We start from the raw sequence: 18,633 nt of genomic DNA, 5'->3' as shown, positions 1-18,633 counted from the left end.
AAGGATTCCGCCTTTCTGTCTCTGGAGGTTCCTTCCCCCCACGCCCACCTGCTAGGTTCAAAATGCCCGCCGCCAGAGGAAAGACATCTCTCAATGCCAGAGACTGGTGAAAAGGAAAGGAATTGTTTATTTAAAAGTTACACAGACTTAGAGTAATGGCCTAATGTCTTCAATAAGATACTAAAGTCCTCTAGAACACCCACAGATGCACAGTCCTTCCCTCTCCCTGTGCCCAGTCCGGGGTACCGTGTCTCAGGAAAAGAAGTAGAAGTCCATGATTCAGGCTCCCGGCACCATCAGCTGTGTGGCTGCTGCAATCTCCAGCTAATCCAAAGCCATGCGGCACCTTCTCATGGCCCAGCAGCAAGAGTCCTTTCTCCCCTTTTCTATGGCTGCAAAGTCTCTCCTGCTGCCTAAGCCGCGTGGCAAGAAGAAGCACTCCAAAACCTCGTGGTCCTCTCTACTCTCCTTCAGAACCACATGGTCCTTTTCCCCACTTCAGAATCACATGGACCTCTATCTATCTACTTGCTTCAGAGCCTCGTGGTTCACTCCTTCCTTCAGAGCCGAATGGTCTCCTCCCCATTTACTTTGGAGCCGCGTGGTCTCTTCCTTCTCCCCCAAAACCTTGTGGTCCTCCCCATTTACTTTGGAGCCGCGTGGTCTCTTCTTTCCTATGGCTGCCGGGCCTAGATTTAAATCCCAGCGCCCATCTTCCTTTGCAGCCCCATTTCTGACTCCTCCTACAGTCAGTTACACCTGCCAGCATCCCTGTATTCTTCCAGCTTTACTGGGCCGCCATAGTAAGTCTGGGCAGGTATGGCCCCATGGCGTGGAGCCAATCATCTCCACGCTCTCACGCAGGCCCTGTAACCAGGGGGAGTTACTTCCCAGTCCCATCCTGGGTGGAATTTGGTCCCATCCCCCTGGCTCAAAGCATGGCCACAGCTACTTAACACATCCATGAAACCAGTTAAAGGTTATAGATATGTTAAATGACTGTGCCAGGGGTTAGCTACAAAGCTCTTGCTACCCAAAACAGCTCTGAATGGCCCTGTTCCATGTGTCCCATCCCCCTTGGCTCAGGCCTGTGGGGATGAGGACATCCTATACACATTTTTCTAATATTTCCTGGACACCCCGAGTCCTGGACCCCATTACAAATCCCTTCTTGGGGCCCTCCGCTTGGCTGCACCCTGCTTCAGGATGAGATCTGTGTCAGTAAGTAGTTCTTCCCAACACCTGAAAAATTTAACAACCCATTTGCAAAGAACATTAGACTTCACCTTAGGGTAAACAGGCAGGGAATGAATCTGACAGCTTGATACTGTTGTCTTCCTAGTCTTTTTCTGGTGCTCAGAGTCAATTAAACAATAGAACTCTCCAACACACAAAAAAGGAATGGAAGGCACTAGAGCTTTTAATTCCACTTTTTACAAAGCAATAGAGTGCTCTGTACTCAGGGAAACTCAAACATTTTTAACTTATATATTGGTAATATGGATGATCTATGTATGGATGAGTATCAATATTTCAGCAAAGCCATTTCTTAATTTCCCTTTCTGGAACTGACCACTGCTTTTTTTTCTTTTTTAAATTTAAATCATTTGTGGTGTATCTGCAATACAAATCTAAGTGTCATCTAGAATATCAACATGAGAAACGGCAATTGATTGCCTTTCCATACGCACCCCAACTGGTGATCAAACCCGCAACCTGGGTTATGTGCTCTGACCAGGAATCAAACCCATGACCTTTTGGTCTATAGGACGACACTCCAACCAGCTAAGCCAAACCAGCCAGGTCTGGGCAAGGCATTTTAAACAATCCTTCAGTGATGCTGTTGTGGATAGTACCAGAACCTGCGTTGATGCAAGGTACAAATAAGCTCCATCAGTTCCCTTGATGTTTTTTTGCATTATAACCTACCCCATGACACAGCAATTTGACTCCTAGGTATTATACCCAAGAGGAATGAGCGCACATACCCACCAAAAACATAGGGACAAGAGTAGTTAAGGCAGCTTTATGTATAAAAGCCCTAAAATGGAAAAACTCAAATGCCACCAACAGCTGAATGGATAAATGAATTATAGCATGGAATTCACACAATGGAAGAGTATACAGCAATAAAAATATGGACCACTGATACATGTAAAGACCTGGATGAATCACATATATTACGTTGATGAAAGAAGCCAAGCATAAAACAATACACGATCCTATTCACATGAAGTTGAGAACAAGCAGAACTGATGTTTAAAAGAGTGGATATTTCTGGGGGGAAGAATAAATATACTGGGGGCACTAGAATATTTGCATATTGGAATATACTGGGGGAATCAGAAATTTTGTTCTTTGATCTGGATGTAAACATCTCTTTTTTAAAAAAGAATTTATTTATTTCTAGAGAGTGGGAGGGAGAGAGGGAGGGAAACATCAATGTGTGGTTGCCTCTTGTGCACCCCCTACTGGGGACCTGGCCCACAACCCAGGCATGTGCCCTGACTAGAAATCGAACCAGCGACCCTTTGGTTCACAGTCCAGTGCTCAGTCCACTGAGCCACACCAGTCAGGGCTGAGTATATACATCTTGATATAAGTATACACATATGTAAAAATCATCAAGTGTACTTTATGTATTTCAATGTAAGTATGTTATCCCTTAGTTTAAAAAAAGGTACATAGATAAATTGGTCTGGCATGGTTTACTCAATGGATTTGATGACAAAGAAAAAACACATCACCACACAATCCTTTGCAATTAAGTCAAAATTTATTCTGAGAATATGTAATAGTAACAGAAACAAAGTAGGGCAAAAAAAACCTCTCAACCATAACTCATCGGAAAAAAATCTAAAGTGTTATGTAGGATCGTATAATGCAGGGGTGTGAAACTCATTTTCCCTGGGGGCCACATCAGCCCTGCAGTTGCCTTCAAAGGGCCAAAATAATTTTAGGACTGTATAAATGTAACTATTCCTTAACTGTTAAGGAGATGAAATTACATCTGGCCCTTTGAAGGCAACCGCAAGGCTGCTGTGGCCCCTGGTGAAAATGAGTTTGACACTCCTGGTATAATGGATCTGTCACTGGATATATAACTATATCTTGATAGCAAAACAGTATGGAAGATGAAAAACCATAAAATTTCAAAATACTGTTTTTAAAGAAGTAGATAATTCCTTACACTTTTGAGCTCACAAAGGCTAAAATTTAAACGAAAAGCTTATTGAAATTACTACTGTAAATTGTGCATCATTTCTATAAACAAAAATTCAGGGACAAAGATTTTGAGATTCATCTAATCAAAAGACCATAGTTTCTTTTACAAAACAAATTATTGAATAATTTTGTTTTCTGAAAACATTTTCTACAGTACACATCTTATTGAAGGTGATTACCTGTTCCAATTGTGGAGTATGATGCCTGAAGGATCAAATTGCTGCTATTACTGCAATAGTGCTATATTTTTAATTTGACTACTAAATCTGACTGCTAAAACTGTAATAATGACATTTAAAAAATAAAATTTCAGATTTACTTTTGTGACAGTGACACTCATCCAAAAATGTGTATTTGGTGTACTTCTAATTGTCTTACTTTATTAACCTAGTTTCCTATGTAATTATCTTATTCTTTTTCCCTAATTTACTAACATCTGTCTCCTTCTTCTTTACATTTTCCATATACTCACTTTGTCCCACGTTTTCTAGAGCCTTATTTCCTGAAACCCCCATCCTACTTACTTGACACAGTTGTCATCCCAGGACTTTCCTTCATTGCGCTCCTTTGTGAGATATGTTTTCAGGATCCCGTGCCTTCTTGCACAGATTACTCCTTTGTTTTGTTGAAGCACATCCTCCAGTAGCCTCCTAAGAAAGGGTACATGGTAAGGTAAAATTTTGAGACAAGTCTAAATTTATTTTAGCCCCATACTTGGTTGGATTGTCTGGGTATAGATTGTAGGTTAGAATTAATTTTTCCCCTTACATTGGAAGGTCTTGCTTTCAGTCTTCTAACATCCCGTGTTGCTACCAAGAAGTCTAAATGCCATTCTGAAAACATCCTTTTATGTAAACCTTGTTTTCCCCTTTAGAAACCTGTAGGATCTTTAAACCTAGTATCCTGAAATATAATGATGTGCTTTTTTGTTTTAATTCATTGTGCCGGACACTCAGTGGATCATTTTAGGAGACTCATCTTATATTTTGGGGAAATGTTCTTTAATTTTGTTTTCTCTCTTCACCTCCTTTCTCTATTCTCTTATTTTGAGGCTCTTATTAATCAGATGTTGAATCCCATTCTGATCTTCTAATTTCCCTTTTTGTTCTTTCCTTATCTCTGCCTTTTTGTTCTTTCTGAAATTTCTTCAGCTTATCTTCCAACACATCTATTGAATGTTTAATTTTGGCTCTTCTACTTTTCCAACATTCTCATTTTCTGATTTTTTTTTACGGCATCCTGTTACTTCATGGATGCAATATATTCTCCCATGTTTCTGAGAATATTATAGCTTCCCTGCAAGTTTTATGTTTCCTGCATTAGTTCCCGTTTTTTTTTTTTTTTCCAGGTTCATTTTGGTATTCATCTTTCCTCGTTGAAGTTATCCTCAAATGTCTAATGATTCTTGGCTATCAGTTTATGGTGAGTTCAGGTGACTGAAAGCTGTTAGGAATGAGCAGGCCTTGTGGTCTCTGGGTTCCACTGTAACAAATAACCAAGTGGCCACTTACTTTAAATTGTTCATCTTTCTGGATGGGGTGGACAGGGCTGGGTGTAAGCCTGGCTGCCAGATGACGTAGCTGGATGGACAAAAGGGACGGACGGCTCATAATGTTCGGATGACTCACATTCTCTCAATCTCCCTGTTTTCAGTATAGCACCTCACTACCACTCTCCTCCAGCCCCAGTACTAAGTCTAACTGGGACTTTGTTTTAATTTCTCCAAATATTAAGCCTCCAATCTTTGGCTAGAAAGAGGGACAGACACCTGGCTACAAAAGGAGGGCACAAACTTTCAAATAATACCCTTGTTTCCAACTTTGCTCCTCACCCTCACCTTCCAGGGTAACTTTTACTTCAAATCCTTGAGTCTTTTGGGGGTTCTAAAGGAAAAAATGTGTTCCAATTTGTGGACCTTTCCTGCAATGAAGACTAGCTGCCAGAACTGTACAACTTATCAAGTATTTAAATTTTAAAAAATACTTAATTTTTCCCTTCCTGGTAAAGGAGAAAATAACTGCTTAAACCACACATAAACAAGAAAACAATCTACCTATTACTGAGACAGCACTTTATAAAATTATAAAAATGCCTGGAAATGTTAATGTAATTTATTAACATTATGTGATTATTTTAGCCTTTTAGCCTAACTGGTCTTCCTTCTCCATCTCTCTGCAATGTATGAACCATGGTGTCAACTATGTGTTAGCCTCTTTCTCTCTCCATCAAGTATTTGGAGGTAAGTAAACACCACACAACAGGAAGACTTTCCTGGGAACAATGACATGACTACAACCCAAGCTGAATCAAGGCTACCAACACATTTATTTATAGGGCTGCCAGATAAAACACAGGATGCCAGTTAAATTTAAATTTCAGAAAAATAATGAATTATTATTTCTAGTATAAGTATGTCCCATTTTTCATTGTTTATCTGAAACTGAAATTTATTTGGGTGTTGCATTTTTGCTAAATTTGGCAACCCAACACATTTAAAGAAACAATGTGTCGTAAGTACAAAGAGACCAACATTAAAAGAAAACAAACAAACAAAACCAACTGGATTCAAAGAAGGAAACTGGGATCTGGACCAAAGCATTGAAGCTACTGGGAAACTCTGTTACTACCAGGCAGGTAGCCAGGGGCCAACACCTTACAACCACTTCGGGGTAGGTAAGTCCCCATGGAATACGTAGGCTGTGGCCATTAATGCTTTCAATAAATATAGGAATTTAGTGTCTCTCAGTTGTGGTTGGCTTCTTGTGTCATTGGAACTCTCCTACCTTACCAATTCATTCTGGTTGCCCAAGGTGCAGTCATAGAAACAATCCAGGGTCTTTTTGATGGAACATGGCCACACCCTTGGACTGTTCCAATTGTTTGGGTGCCTCCCAAAGGACGTAGGCTCTCCTAGACCATTGCCTAATTAATACATTATAGATCACTAGTTGATATATTGGAGCATCAGTTTCCACAGATGACACTACGGCTAGAAATACAACATTAAGCAAGAGCTTAGCAGTTAACTTAAACATACCCCTGTCCCCCAAAAGAAGACATTATCAGCTCCTTAATTTGCAAATCGCAAAGACTCTTCCACCTGGTTTCTGTTGAAATCTAATTTGACACCACACTGGCTTGGTCTCTGTGTATACTAAGAACTCAGTTTTAATTTTGCTTGGCTGATGCGGATCCCGAGTCTCCTGGATGATTACTGATTATGTCCTACTCCAGGGAATAGGACATCACTTTCCAAGTTACTCCAGGGATTTTCATGTCATGGGTTGGGGTCAACTATGTCTTCTCAAATAAAATGCCCAAACGTCAGTCACCTTACTGTTTTATAATCCAATCCTAAACTGTTGCTTATATTTTAACAGCTAACTGTATGCTGTTTACAACCAATAACTCTGGTAACTGCCTACGTGCCACACCACTTTATTTTTAAACCAGGCATTCCTTTCCCATATCTCATTGAGAAGAGCTAGTCACAGCTTTCACAGCTAACAGGAGCTGGGTAGCTAGCAAGTGTCAAATTACTATTGTTATCTTTTTTTCCACATTCTTGGTTTCACTTCTGAAGCTTTTACATAACCCCCCAGTGCCACCAATTAAAGACCACAGAGGACTGTATTGTGATTAGACTCATACACATTGCCATTAACTAAGTTTTGTTAAACTGGCGAAGATACACCGTATCTTCCTTTTGGTCACAGCAACTTGACACAGAATATACCTAGTAGCTGTGTCACCTAGTATAGCTCCCTCAAATGAATGGATATTCCCCATTGGTGGACTTATTCCAGTAGCTTCTACAAAGTTGTCTTATGAAGTCATTTTATATATATATATATATAATGTAATATATATATTACCCCAACCATGAGTAAAGTATTTTCAGCCCTATTCTTTGTACACCATTGCCTTATGAACTTAGCATACACAACTTAAATGTGTGTACAAAATACCTATTTATTTTCTCTACTTACTTACTTGGCCAAATTTCTGTGTGGTTGGAGTGTGCCTTCCATGTGCATTTACAGTACATTTGGAAGGCTGCCCCACTTTCAAATACTTAAGGGCCACGATGAGGATTAGCCTTATTTAATGTAACCAGAGAGCAAAAATGGTATCAATGGCCCAAAGCTTTGGGGTAATTTATCTTGGTTTAATTATATTTTAAAACTAATTTCTTATGTGTAGTATATTTTGCAATCCCAGTGTCTGGATTATAGGAGGCATTCCCTAATGTTACCAAATGAATGACTGAATTTCTAATGAGATTTAAAACTAATGGGCTGCTTAGAAAGACACCGAGTTCTCTAACACTGGAGCCAAAATTAGAGAATCATCATTAAAGATGTTGGAGTGTCAGTACGACCCATGGACACGAACTAAGGAGTGTGGGAAATTGCTGGAGGGAAGGTGGGTACAGGGCAGAGGGGGGAAAGGGGAAAAAATCGGGACAACTGTAATTGCATAATCAATAAAAATATACTAAACGAAATAACCCAAGTGACTTCTAAAGTCCCTAAATTGTACTAAAGATCTATTCTAATATCAAAAAGTTTTCATTAATTTCTTAACGTGGACAGTTGATAGGAGCTCCAGAAAATAACCCCCTAAAGCTGACCTCCTGCAACATAGTTTTCTTAGGTGATGGGTTTAAAATACATGACTGTGGTCTTGCAGGCCCAAGGTGTTTGAATAGCTTCAACAAAAAGAGGCTGCTATCTGCACTGAGACTACTTTTAAATAACATTAATGGCCATTGGTTTAGAAATCCTGTTTCCTAAGTCCTTTGATGAATATTCCCATACAAAATAAATGTACCCTTCTTTATTCTAATTACGGTGACTGCATTTAACCAAAGGCCCTTGTAGGGTGAGTATTAAAGTGGTAAATTCACCCCTAACCCCACATCCACGGCACTTAAGAAGTGAAGGCTTAAGGCTTATTCAGGTGCCTATCCTTTTGTGCAACCTGGAATTACTTAAAATGTAAACAAATGGGTTCAAATTTGGGTCCTGACAACACCTCACATTATCTTCAAGTATGTTTCTTTTCTAGAGCTGCAAAGTCACCACTAATCAGAGACACTGTATAGATACAGGTGTTCTATCTATTGACTTCATTCAGCACTTAGGGAATGTTGAATGCCTTAAGCCAAGCAAGATCTATGTATTAGAGTTGAGAATAAATGACCATACTCTGTTCAGTATGTACAAAGCTGTTGGTTTATTCAACCGCAAAGCTGGGGAAAGGCTTCCTTGAGGAATGAATAGGAAAAATGTGTTTATGAGGAAGGCATTTTTACACACATAAATGCGCACACACACACTCGTGCACACATACACAGAAAAAGGAACATATTATGGTTACATAAACATCAACATATTTTAATTTTTTTGACCTATCTTCCCCACCTCCCCCTTAAAAGAAACAGGTGTAACATTTTAAAAGCCAGTTTCACAGAAAACAGCTACACAGAAAACAGTTTGATACATTCAGTTACACTAACAGTATATAATATGTTTCAGTTCAGTAACTTTCCACTAACAAGTATTTTTTCTACCTACTAGAATTCCCTCCTTGTTTTTCCCTTAAGACAACTAAGGCTCAGCAGAAATACTCATTAGGTTATAAACATTCTTCTCTCTTCTTAAAGTTGCTACACATTTGAAAACTTGTGATTCCATTAATGCTTCAATTTTTGATGCCACATTGTACACAGCACTTAGTTATGGAGAAGAGGAAAAAGCAAAACTAAAGGGGGTGTATAATACATCTTTAGCAATCTATTTTCTGAATCCTTTAGATGCCCTGTTAACCAGGATCATACACAGGTTTCACTCTTTATTGAAGGTGTGTGAAAAGATTTAATGGTCTCATGCATTTTATGTTGACTTCTACATTTTGACTCAACTAAATAAACACTGCAAGATTCATTTACAACAGTACATACACTTGTTCAGATATACCTAAAGCGAAGTAGAAAAACAGTGATACTAAAAAACTAACTTCAGATTGTATTAGGCTGAGGTTTTCTGTAGTAAGGTTCTTTAAAGTAGAAGGTATCCTGGAAAGTTTGCAGTGGATGGGGAAAGTGCATGAAGTACTGCTCCAGGAAACAGACCGACCGAAGACCTTAATCCGGCAGTTAGGATCGAAAACATAAATGCTCTCTTAATAATCCTTTCCCTTTGGTCTTTTGGAATGTGTTTTATTTCCTCTTGACTAAAGTCTGGGTACTAAGATGCAGGAAATATATTCCCTATAGAAAAAGTGTCTGTTCAATCCCCAGGTACCATCTTACAGGTCAACTTAGCTACAGAGAGCCTGAGGGGAACTTGTAAAATATTTAAACTCTAACTGCAGGTACTATAATAGGTCTGGAGCAATAGGCTATATAGGTTTGAAACTTCACTTTCTTCCCCCAAATAGTGAAGTTTCTTCACTTCAGGAACCCCTGAAGTGTGTGCCACACGTACAACCTATCCATATAAAAGCTAGGAGATGAATCATATTCCCACCATTTTCTTTTGTCTACTTATTTAAATTCAACTACGTCCCTAAAAATGTATGTCATAAAAGACTCATGCTCAGGCAGGTGTGATTGGGAGTAGCTGACTTTCTACTCTCTACTATAGCTGTTGTGAAGGATGGGTAACAAAAGGGGTAGTAGCCTATCTTTTCCTTCCCATTAATAATTAGATATCTAGTTGGAGTCCATTCAAATAGGCAGAGTAAATGGGGGGACAACAGAATGTAGAGAATAACGTATCTTTTGCAATGTGGTACCTTTTGACTAATTTTCCATTGAAGTTCTCATTTTATCCACAGGGTCTATCAAAGGGAAAGCTCATGATGCACATTCTCTGCAGCTGAGTTATGGGCCTCTTGGATATATATCCAGTACTTGGTATACTGGGCTTGTCAGGACAGGGCAGTTTGGTTGAGGAGGCACTCCTTTCTCAACTCTGAGCTGTGTAACTTTGTACTGCTTTCTCATTTAGCAACATGAGCGATATCAGAACAAATGGTGGATCGTTATAGTGACGCAGTCAAGAGCTTGTTAACTGCCTTTTGGAAGTCAGTATAAGAGTAAGTGGTGTTGATCGGTTCAGTGCGGGTTGTTTCCTTAACCGTTTTAGTTAACCAGCCACAGCAACAACCAGAAACACATGAATTAGGGATCTGTTTCAGGTATTCAGTTATGGGAGTGGCTCTACTCAAGGTTCGGCTTAACTGTTTGGTGGCAAATTGCAGTGCTCCATTCAGTGTGGCATGATCTCTAGAAAGCCGGCTGGGACTTGTCAGGGGCTTTTGAAAAGGTGGGACCCCACAAGAAGCCAGGGGTGGCCATTCAGGAATTGGTTCCAATTTGGGTACACAGTGGGAGCAATGGGAGAGTCTCAGACCTATCTCGCGAAGTATATGGACCGGTGTGCTTGGATCTAAGAGTTTAGCATGATATAACCAGGAATTAGGATTTAAAGGTTTCCAAGTTGTTGAATATTTTAAAAGGCACTTAACCTGCCAGGCAAGACTCTCAAGAGGTGTTAGGTTGGGCACCACAGGGTCCTCTTCTTCCGAGGAATCCCACTCTTCCCCAGAACTATCATTTAGGTAGTTAGCATTTTCTTCTTCCTCACTTTCTGATTCTGATAAGGGGTCAGGAGAGGGATTTCTGGGACCCATTAGAACAGAACAGGAGAAGGAACCAGAACCAGAGAAAGGTAACAATTTAAGCCAGCAAAACACTGACTAACACAGGCAAACATAAACAAAAGATGAAAAATCCTCTCAACAAGATTAACTTGCCTGTTTTTGAGTCCGTTACATGCACAGTATGCCTCAGGCTTGCACCACTGTGCAGTTCTTCAAGATCATGTTGTACTTTCTTCACTTATAAAGAAGACATCTCAGTTCTCAGGAGCAGTTCAGTGTGTAAAAGTGTTAAGTCACTTACCAGCAGCACAGTCTCTCCTTTAAATCCTGGCTACCCAAGAAGAGAAAGGGTCCTCATCTAGGCAAACTGATTTTCTTAGCGTGGTTTCAACTGGTTGTGACACTGTGAAGAGACACTTGTGTCCTCTGTTTTGTTGCCAGGGTATTATATCTACTTGACAGTAAGAAGAAACTCAGCGGCTGCCTTCAGAGTCTGCTGGTGCGGCAGATTACGTGCAGAGTGATGGTGGGATGAGCTGTAGAGAACATCTGGTGCGCACGGATCTGATGTTTTCCATAGGTGGTGCAAAAGCCCCTGGAAACCGGTGACTTAGCTGTTGGACTATCTGGAAAGATAGCCTTGACCTGTGAATGAGAAGACTAGACACATGACATTAAAGCCTGAAAGCACTAGGTAACATTATAGTCCATCTAACTACAAGTACCCAAGAACATGGATGCTGAACAAAGCCTTCTTGGCTCTCCCCTCTCTATCTCATAGGCTTAGGCAGATTTTCCTATTGGGAATGACTCCTAAAATCACAATTGGGAAGGTGAGCCTGGGATCATTTTAATCATCTGTTGGTACATATCTGCGGGCCACTTTGTTTTTAAATATGCAGTTCTAGCCCAGAAAACTACTTCTGCAAAAGCAGATCCCATATGTCCAAACCTCCAAATAGAGAGCTATAAAAATTCTTTTATACATATCTTTTTACTTGTAGATGTGCTTGGTGGGATTAGTTTTTGGAGACCTGTCCTGCTTGTAGAGTTGCTAGATATCAGAGGACTCTTGCTGGGGCCCAGAGTTGGGGTCATATGATCATACTCTACAGATATGAGATAAATCTTAATACAGTAGGAATTACACTGAATGTAAATAGGTTGAACTCAAAATTAAAAGGCAGACACTCAGACTGGATTAAAAAACAAGATTCAATAATATACTGCTAACAAAAGACATTTTAAAGCAAAAAGACACAGAAAGATCAAAAATAAAAGGATAAAAACGATGTATCAGGCCACTGTGGACCCAAATAAAGCCGAGACAGCAATCTTAATATACAACAAAGTCTTATGTCAAAAATTATACAGGACAAAGATGGACGATGATACTGGTAAAAGCAACTGAATAAAGTGACATACATTTAAATCCTCACTTAATGTCATTAATAGGCTCTGAACATTCAACTAAATGATGTTACCCTAGGCTACTTGATATAAACAAGAGTTAGGTTCTTAAGGCATCTCATCAATGTTGTAACAAAGTAATGTTGATCAAGATGATATTATTTGAAGACCTGCTGTACTTATGATATATGCACCTGAAAACCTACTCAAAAGTTCTTGAATAACAACTGATAGAATCGAGGGGAGAAATACAAGGATACAAAAAGTTTAAAAAACAGTTAAAATATTAATATACTTTGGGTATTATTTAAGTAAACAGAACTCTATACCAAACAATAGACATCTGAGTGCATGCACACACAAATAGATCATGCATTAGGGTATAAAGTATAAGTAGATTCCAAAGGGTACTTCATTCAGAATAAAAAGTCTGACCACAATGCAATAAAAGTAGATATTAAATGTTAGTTAAAAGTAATCCTATGTTGGGACCTACATAACCCATAGGTTAAAATGGAAATTACAAAGGATATGAAGAAATATTAAAACCGAGTAATGATATAAACGAACCACAAAGCATAATTTGTGGGACATGACCAAACTAGTACCTAAAAGAAATTTATAGCTTTGAATACAAGGAAATTTAAATATCCACAAGTTAAGAATTCAATTCAAGATAACAGAAAAGAGCAATAGCAAAAAAGCAGGAAGGAAATAATAAAGGCAAAAATGAAACAGTATATAAAATAGTAGGAGAAGATTGATAAAGTCAAAATATATTCTGAAAATATAAATTAAAAAAACAAAACTGATGTGATTTATCAAGATTTAAAAATAACAGATTAAAATAAATATGACAAATACATGCTAGAATGTGAAAATCCAGATGAAATGACTAAATTCTAGAATATAAAATACTAAAGTACACACAGGAAGAAACAGATAATTTCAACAGAACTGACTAGAAAGTATTAAAGAAAATGAAAAGGTAACAACCTCCTATTAAAAACACCAGGCCTCTATGGTTTTATAAGTGAGTTCCACTAATTCCTAAAAAATTCATGCTATTTTATAAGCTTTTCCAGAAAAATGAAAATTTATATAAACTGAGTAGATCTCCTTTTATGCGAATAATAAAGAATTCCAAATCTAAGTATGAACCAAATAACAAAAGTGTAGGCTCATTTCACTTGCAAAAATTCCAAATATTACCCAAAAAGACTAGCAGTGTATTAAAGAAAAGAAAAATGTTATAATCAGGTAGAGCTTATCTCAGGAAAGCGAGAATATCTCAACTTCAGAATATTTCTATATATGTCACCCCAGTAATGAAATAAAGCAAAAAAAAAAAAAAGAAAGCCACTTTCTCAACTTGGTAAGGGTTATCAGCCAAAAATTTCAGAAAGTATTATCCTGAATGAGAACCTTTAGATATACTCCCTTAAAAAATGAGATTAGGTAAGGATGACTATGATGATTGATACTGACAAAGAACCAAAAGTTCTATTCAATGTCATAATAAAATAACGAATGACAGGTGTAAGAACTGGAAAAAAAGAAATAAAGTGATTAATTTACAAATGATATGGTCATCCAATTTAAGGAGAGACTGACATGTAAACTAGTAGAGCTAATGAGAGAGCTCAACAAAGTTTCTGATCTGAGATTAATCACCTACATATTCATTAATTTATTTATACAATGTTTACTACTTGCCAAGTACTATTCTAGAAACTGCATAAATGTTAACTCATTTTAAATTCTCCTACAAACCCTATGACACAGGTACTTTTATTGTCCCCACTTACACAAGGCTTACACTATGTGCCCAAGGTCACACATCTACTGGTAAGAGCCAGGAATCTGAACCCTCTTAACTTCTATACCAGAAATACTGACTAGAAAATGCATTACACAAATACTTTTCACAAGGTAAATCACAATACCAAAAAACAATGAATTCAATCACATCAAAATGAATCATTTCTTGACTTAACTAGAGATATCAGGGACAAAGTTTACAAATCAACAACAAAATGTAGCAACCTCAATAAAGAAATAGGGAAAGGACAAAATTATCCGACTTACAGGAGGGAAAAGCCACAAGCCATTAATTGTGAATAAAGTGATATTAGTCCATTAGTTTGGTAAAAAATTAGAGAGCTAGACAATGCCCAGTGTTAGTGCAGAGGCTAAGGGAACCCCTTTAGGAACCAGTGATTATAGACCTTTCTGAAGAGCAACTGGCAGCACTGCTTAGCCAAACTATTTGCACATCTCATGATCCGGCAGTTCTACTATTGGGTATATACATAGCAAAGTAATTCTCATAACACCAACATGTATTCTCATGCTTCTTCACCTTTAATGGTAAGGAATTAGAAGCATTCTAGGTTTCCATCACTGGAGGGGTTGATAGGTAAAATGTGGTAGGAGTACATTGGAAGTATACACTGCAGTATGTCTGGACTGAAGGCATAGCTCTAAATGAAAAAGCAAAATCCAAAATATCAAATCAAATTATATTTATGCCATTTTGTGGGAGTGATTTCCAAATTAAAGTCAGTAAACATCTTCAGTTTCAACTACACAATGAGTTTGTAGTAATGTCATATGGTATGGCTCACGTCAGTAATATTCCTCTGAAGAATAGTACTTCTCTAGCTTCTAGGCCGTCTTTTTATCTAATTCAGGTCCTAGTTGTGCCTGGCACACATCAGGGGCTTTGCAAGTTTTTTGAAAAAATTAATGAGGGAATGATGAAGGCCTGCTGTAACTATATAAGTATGTTCTACTTTTTATGTGAGGGAGACAAAAAATTCCCAAATTATATTCAACTGACTTGGTAATATGTTGTACAAAGATATATTGAACAATGTTTTAAAGCAGAATCAATAAAGATGATGCTACTAAAGCAATATAAAGGGAACTGCTTATAACTTCACCTTCAATAAGAAACATGAATGCAAATACTCTGAAGTTTATAATATTACCTAGTTCAATCTGAAAATGAAAATTCAAAACATACCATAAGTATTTTATTGAGACAGGAGAAGCCGTTGCCTTTTAATTCGTCTGTCCTCTTACGTTTTTACTATTCTCATTTCAACCAAATTCCATCTGCAAGATTATTGAGTATATTTCAGGTGCTGTATTATTCAAAGCATGCTTAAAAGGCGCACTCTGCTTAAGAAGTAAGACAAGGTCTCTTTTTAGGCATATACAAATGCTAGAGTGAGACCATCACTGTTATTCCTTTACATTCCATGTGCATAGTTTTCCCATGGCAAAACTGAATTAACCACACCTACTCTATATACTCCCATGTATAATTTACCTTGCCCATGTATAAATTACAGAAAAAGAATTTTTCTGTAATTTCAGAACAGCCTTACGATACAAATTCTTTAGTTTTGTTATCTTAACAAATTTCAAGAACACACTAATAACTATAGTTAACATGATGTACATTAAGTCTCCAGAACTTACTCGTAACTGGATGTTAACCTTTGACCAGCATCTTCCCACTTCTTCCACCACCCCCCCAAGGTACTGGAAACTTCCATCCTATTCTGTTACTGAGTTTAATGTTTCTATATTCCACATGTAAGTGGGATCACGAAGTACTTGTCTTACTGTGTCTGCTTTATTTCATTTAGCAGAATGTCCTCCCAGTTGACCCATGTTGCATATCGTGGGATTCCCTTCTTTCTACAAGACTGCATATCCCCTTGTGTATGTGAGTATCTCCCATTTTTATCCATTGTTGGACACTTAGGCTGTTTCCATAGGTTGGCTATTGTGAATAATGCTGAAATAAACGTGGGAATACAGATGTATATTTGAGATGGTGACTTTATTTCCTTTGACTGTATCTCCAGAAGTGAGAATGCTGGATCATATGGTAATTCCACTTTTAATTTTCTGAGGAACTGCCAACTGTTTTCTATAATGCCCGCATCAATTTACATTCCCACCAACATGTATAAGGTTTCCCTTTTCTCCACATCCTTGCCAACATTTTTCTTTTGACTTTTTAATAATAGTCACCCTAGCCGGTGTGAGGGGTTTTCTTAGTGTGGTTTTGACTTGCATTTCCTTGATCATTAGTGATGTTGAGCACCTTTTCATGTGCCTGTTGGCCATTAACATGTCTTCTTTGGAAAAACATCTCTTCAGGTCCTTTGTTTGTGTTAAAAACTTTTTTTTTTTTTTGATATTGAGTTGTATGAGTTTCTTACATATTTTGGATATTAACCCCCTTTGGGATATATGGCTTGCAAATTCTCTCACTGAAAAGGTTATCTTTTCATTTTGCAATCTTTAAAAAAATTTCCAGATTATAATGTTCAAAAAATACCGAACAAAAAAAATTACTAATCCTTAAAAAAAACAACAACAAAACTAATTAAAATATAGTTAGGCTGACCTCTGGTGGCCAGATGCCTCATCCTTCAGTAACTGACAAAACTGTATGAAGTCATCTGATTTGCAGTGAGACAGCCAACTAAAACACAGTAAAGAAAATAATATTGTTAGAAACTTCACAGCCAAACAAAACAAAGGTAGTAGACATCTAAGGCATAAAGAGAGCCAAGCAATTAAAGGCCACAAAATAAGAAAATGCTCCAAATATTAGTTTGTTCTAATTTTTAGTTTACCATGAGACTTTACATTAAAAAAAAAAAAAACACAAATGGTACACACAGAGGTTCTCAACGTAAGAGTTCTGTACAATCCAATACTGTAGCCACTTGGCCTACGTCTACTGAGGACCTGCACTGTGGTTAGTGTAAAATACCCAATTTCAAAGACTTGGGGAAAAATGTAACTTATTATTTATGTTGATAACGTGTTCAAACGATATTCTGGATATACTTGGTTAAAAAACGAACGTCCTTTCTAGGTTTCTTCACCACACCTCTCCAGGCATTCTATTGCAATACATTTTAGCTATAGTGACATTCTAAGTGTCATCAGTATACTCCATGCATTGTGAAGCCTCTACACTTTTGCTCCAACTGATTAAGCTAAAATGTTTTTCCAGAAATTAGACATTTTGATAAATTTTAAAATCATGGGCAACCCCAATGCTTTCATATTCATTACTTTGTCGTTTCAATACCTATAATGTGCCGGGAATTAGGAAGAGGAAGCAAGAAAAGGGATGAATAAATTATGGCACAGTCATGCAATATGATAATACAGCAACCTGTGCCTCAGTATCCTCACCTTAAAAGGAAATAGAAGTTACCTCGCAGGGCTTGTTTGTAAGGTTTAAATGAAGTAAATTGCTCAGACCAGCGCCCGGCAGAGCGCTGTTAAGCGTCCAGAGAGAAGTTATTACTATGCAGGTAGCAATGTGAATAAACCTTAAAAACAGTATTGATTGCAAAAAGGAAATGGCATATTCAAAGTCACATTAGAATACGAAAGCGATACAGTGTACTTATTCAGAGATGCATTTACATATCATTAACACATGAAAACTACCAGTAAACTCAGGAAGTCCATTACTACTGGGGAGGGAAGGGGATTTTAAAGGAAAAAGAGGTACGGGAGGCTCTGTTATCTTCTATTTCTTTCGCTGGTTCATTTTGATCTCACAGAATCCCGTAAAAAGAAAAAGTTTAGGCTCAGTTTCTGCTCGAAGGCCCTCGCAACTTCTTCGTCTTGCCCACTACCCTGAACACTGCCGTTCTCTCGTTCCTCTCCGTGGAGCACACCGCCGTCGTGCACCTTTGTAAGCCAGGCCCCGAGAGCCGGCGCCCCTCAAGTAAGGGGGTATCTAAATTACACGGCGCCTCTCTCCGCAGCCGCCCCGGCCGGCCTCCCCCGGACGCCTCCTTCCTCTACCGAGGGCCCAGGGCTCAAACAGGCAGCAGCCGACCGTGGGACGGCGCGCTCGGCGGACCCCTCCACGTCGCCCTTCCGAGCCGGAGCCAGGCCGCGGCCTTGCCCTCCAGTACTCCTCGTCTTTCCCTTCTCGAAGGCTCTCCACACAAGCCCCTCCTCCCCTTCAGCAGGAGCAGGGATACTCCCCTCAGCAGATCCCCTGTTCTCACCCACGGAGGATCCTTTTTCCTTTCTCGCCTCACGCCTAGCTGCGCGACCAGACTAGGCCTAACGCCACTCCGTCCCGAGCGCCACACCGCCACTCCGTCCGCCTCCTCAGCCGCGACCACTTCCGGGCAAGCCAGCGACCCCCTCCTCTTAGAAATACCACTTCTCACCGGAAAACGGCTGGCTAAACTCTAAGCGCATGCGTCCAGACCTCTGCGTTTGAGGTGGGTGGATCTATTTCTTCCCGCTCTCGCGTCCGGGCGC

At 38.8% G+C, this 18,633-nt stretch overlaps 1 protein-coding gene and 1 long non-coding RNA gene across 9 annotated transcripts; both read right to left on the bottom strand.

Annotated features, from left to right (window-relative positions):
* Window positions 1-146: 146 nt before the first annotated feature.
* Window positions 147-6,999, bottom strand: LOC128780777 (uncharacterized). Its single transcript, XR_008426782.2, has 3 exons — window positions 3,750-6,999; window positions 1,692-1,862; window positions 147-1,242 (listed from the first exon to the last, which is right to left on the bottom strand). It is a non-coding gene; the product is annotated as an uncharacterized lncRNA (long non-coding RNA).
* Window positions 7,000-8,443: 1,444 nt separating this feature from the next.
* On the bottom strand, window positions 8,444-18,590 carry DCAF16 (DDB1 and CUL4 associated factor 16). 8 transcript variants are annotated; one of them, XM_045182956.2, is made up of 4 exons: window positions 18,372-18,590; window positions 16,736-16,813; window positions 15,335-15,426; window positions 8,444-11,556 (listed from the first exon to the last, which is right to left on the bottom strand). In XM_045182956.2, the coding sequence occupies exon 4, from the start codon at window positions 10,924-10,926 to the stop codon at window positions 10,276-10,278; it is 651 nt and encodes a 216-aa protein (XP_045038891.1). In that variant the 5' UTR covers window positions 10,927-11,556; window positions 15,335-15,426; window positions 16,736-16,813; window positions 18,372-18,590; the 3' UTR covers window positions 8,444-10,275. The 8 variants fall into 8 exon arrangements, with proteins under 8 accessions (XP_045038891.1, XP_024429656.1, XP_045038894.1 ...); XM_024573888.3 differs by having other exon boundaries at window positions 8,444-11,541; XM_045182959.2 differs by lacking the exon at window positions 18,372-18,590 and adding an exon at window positions 17,539-18,336 and having other exon boundaries at window positions 8,444-11,541.
* Between the last annotated feature and the right edge of the window lie 43 nt (window positions 18,591-18,633).

This window comes from Desmodus rotundus, chromosome 4, assembly GCF_022682495.2.
Source record: "Desmodus rotundus isolate HL8 chromosome 4, HLdesRot8A.1, whole genome shotgun sequence".
NCBI lineage: Eukaryota > Metazoa > Chordata > Mammalia > Chiroptera > Phyllostomidae > Desmodus > Desmodus rotundus.
Note: the sequence above shows the minus strand (reverse complement) of the source record. Positions and strands in the feature narration are given on the sequence as shown.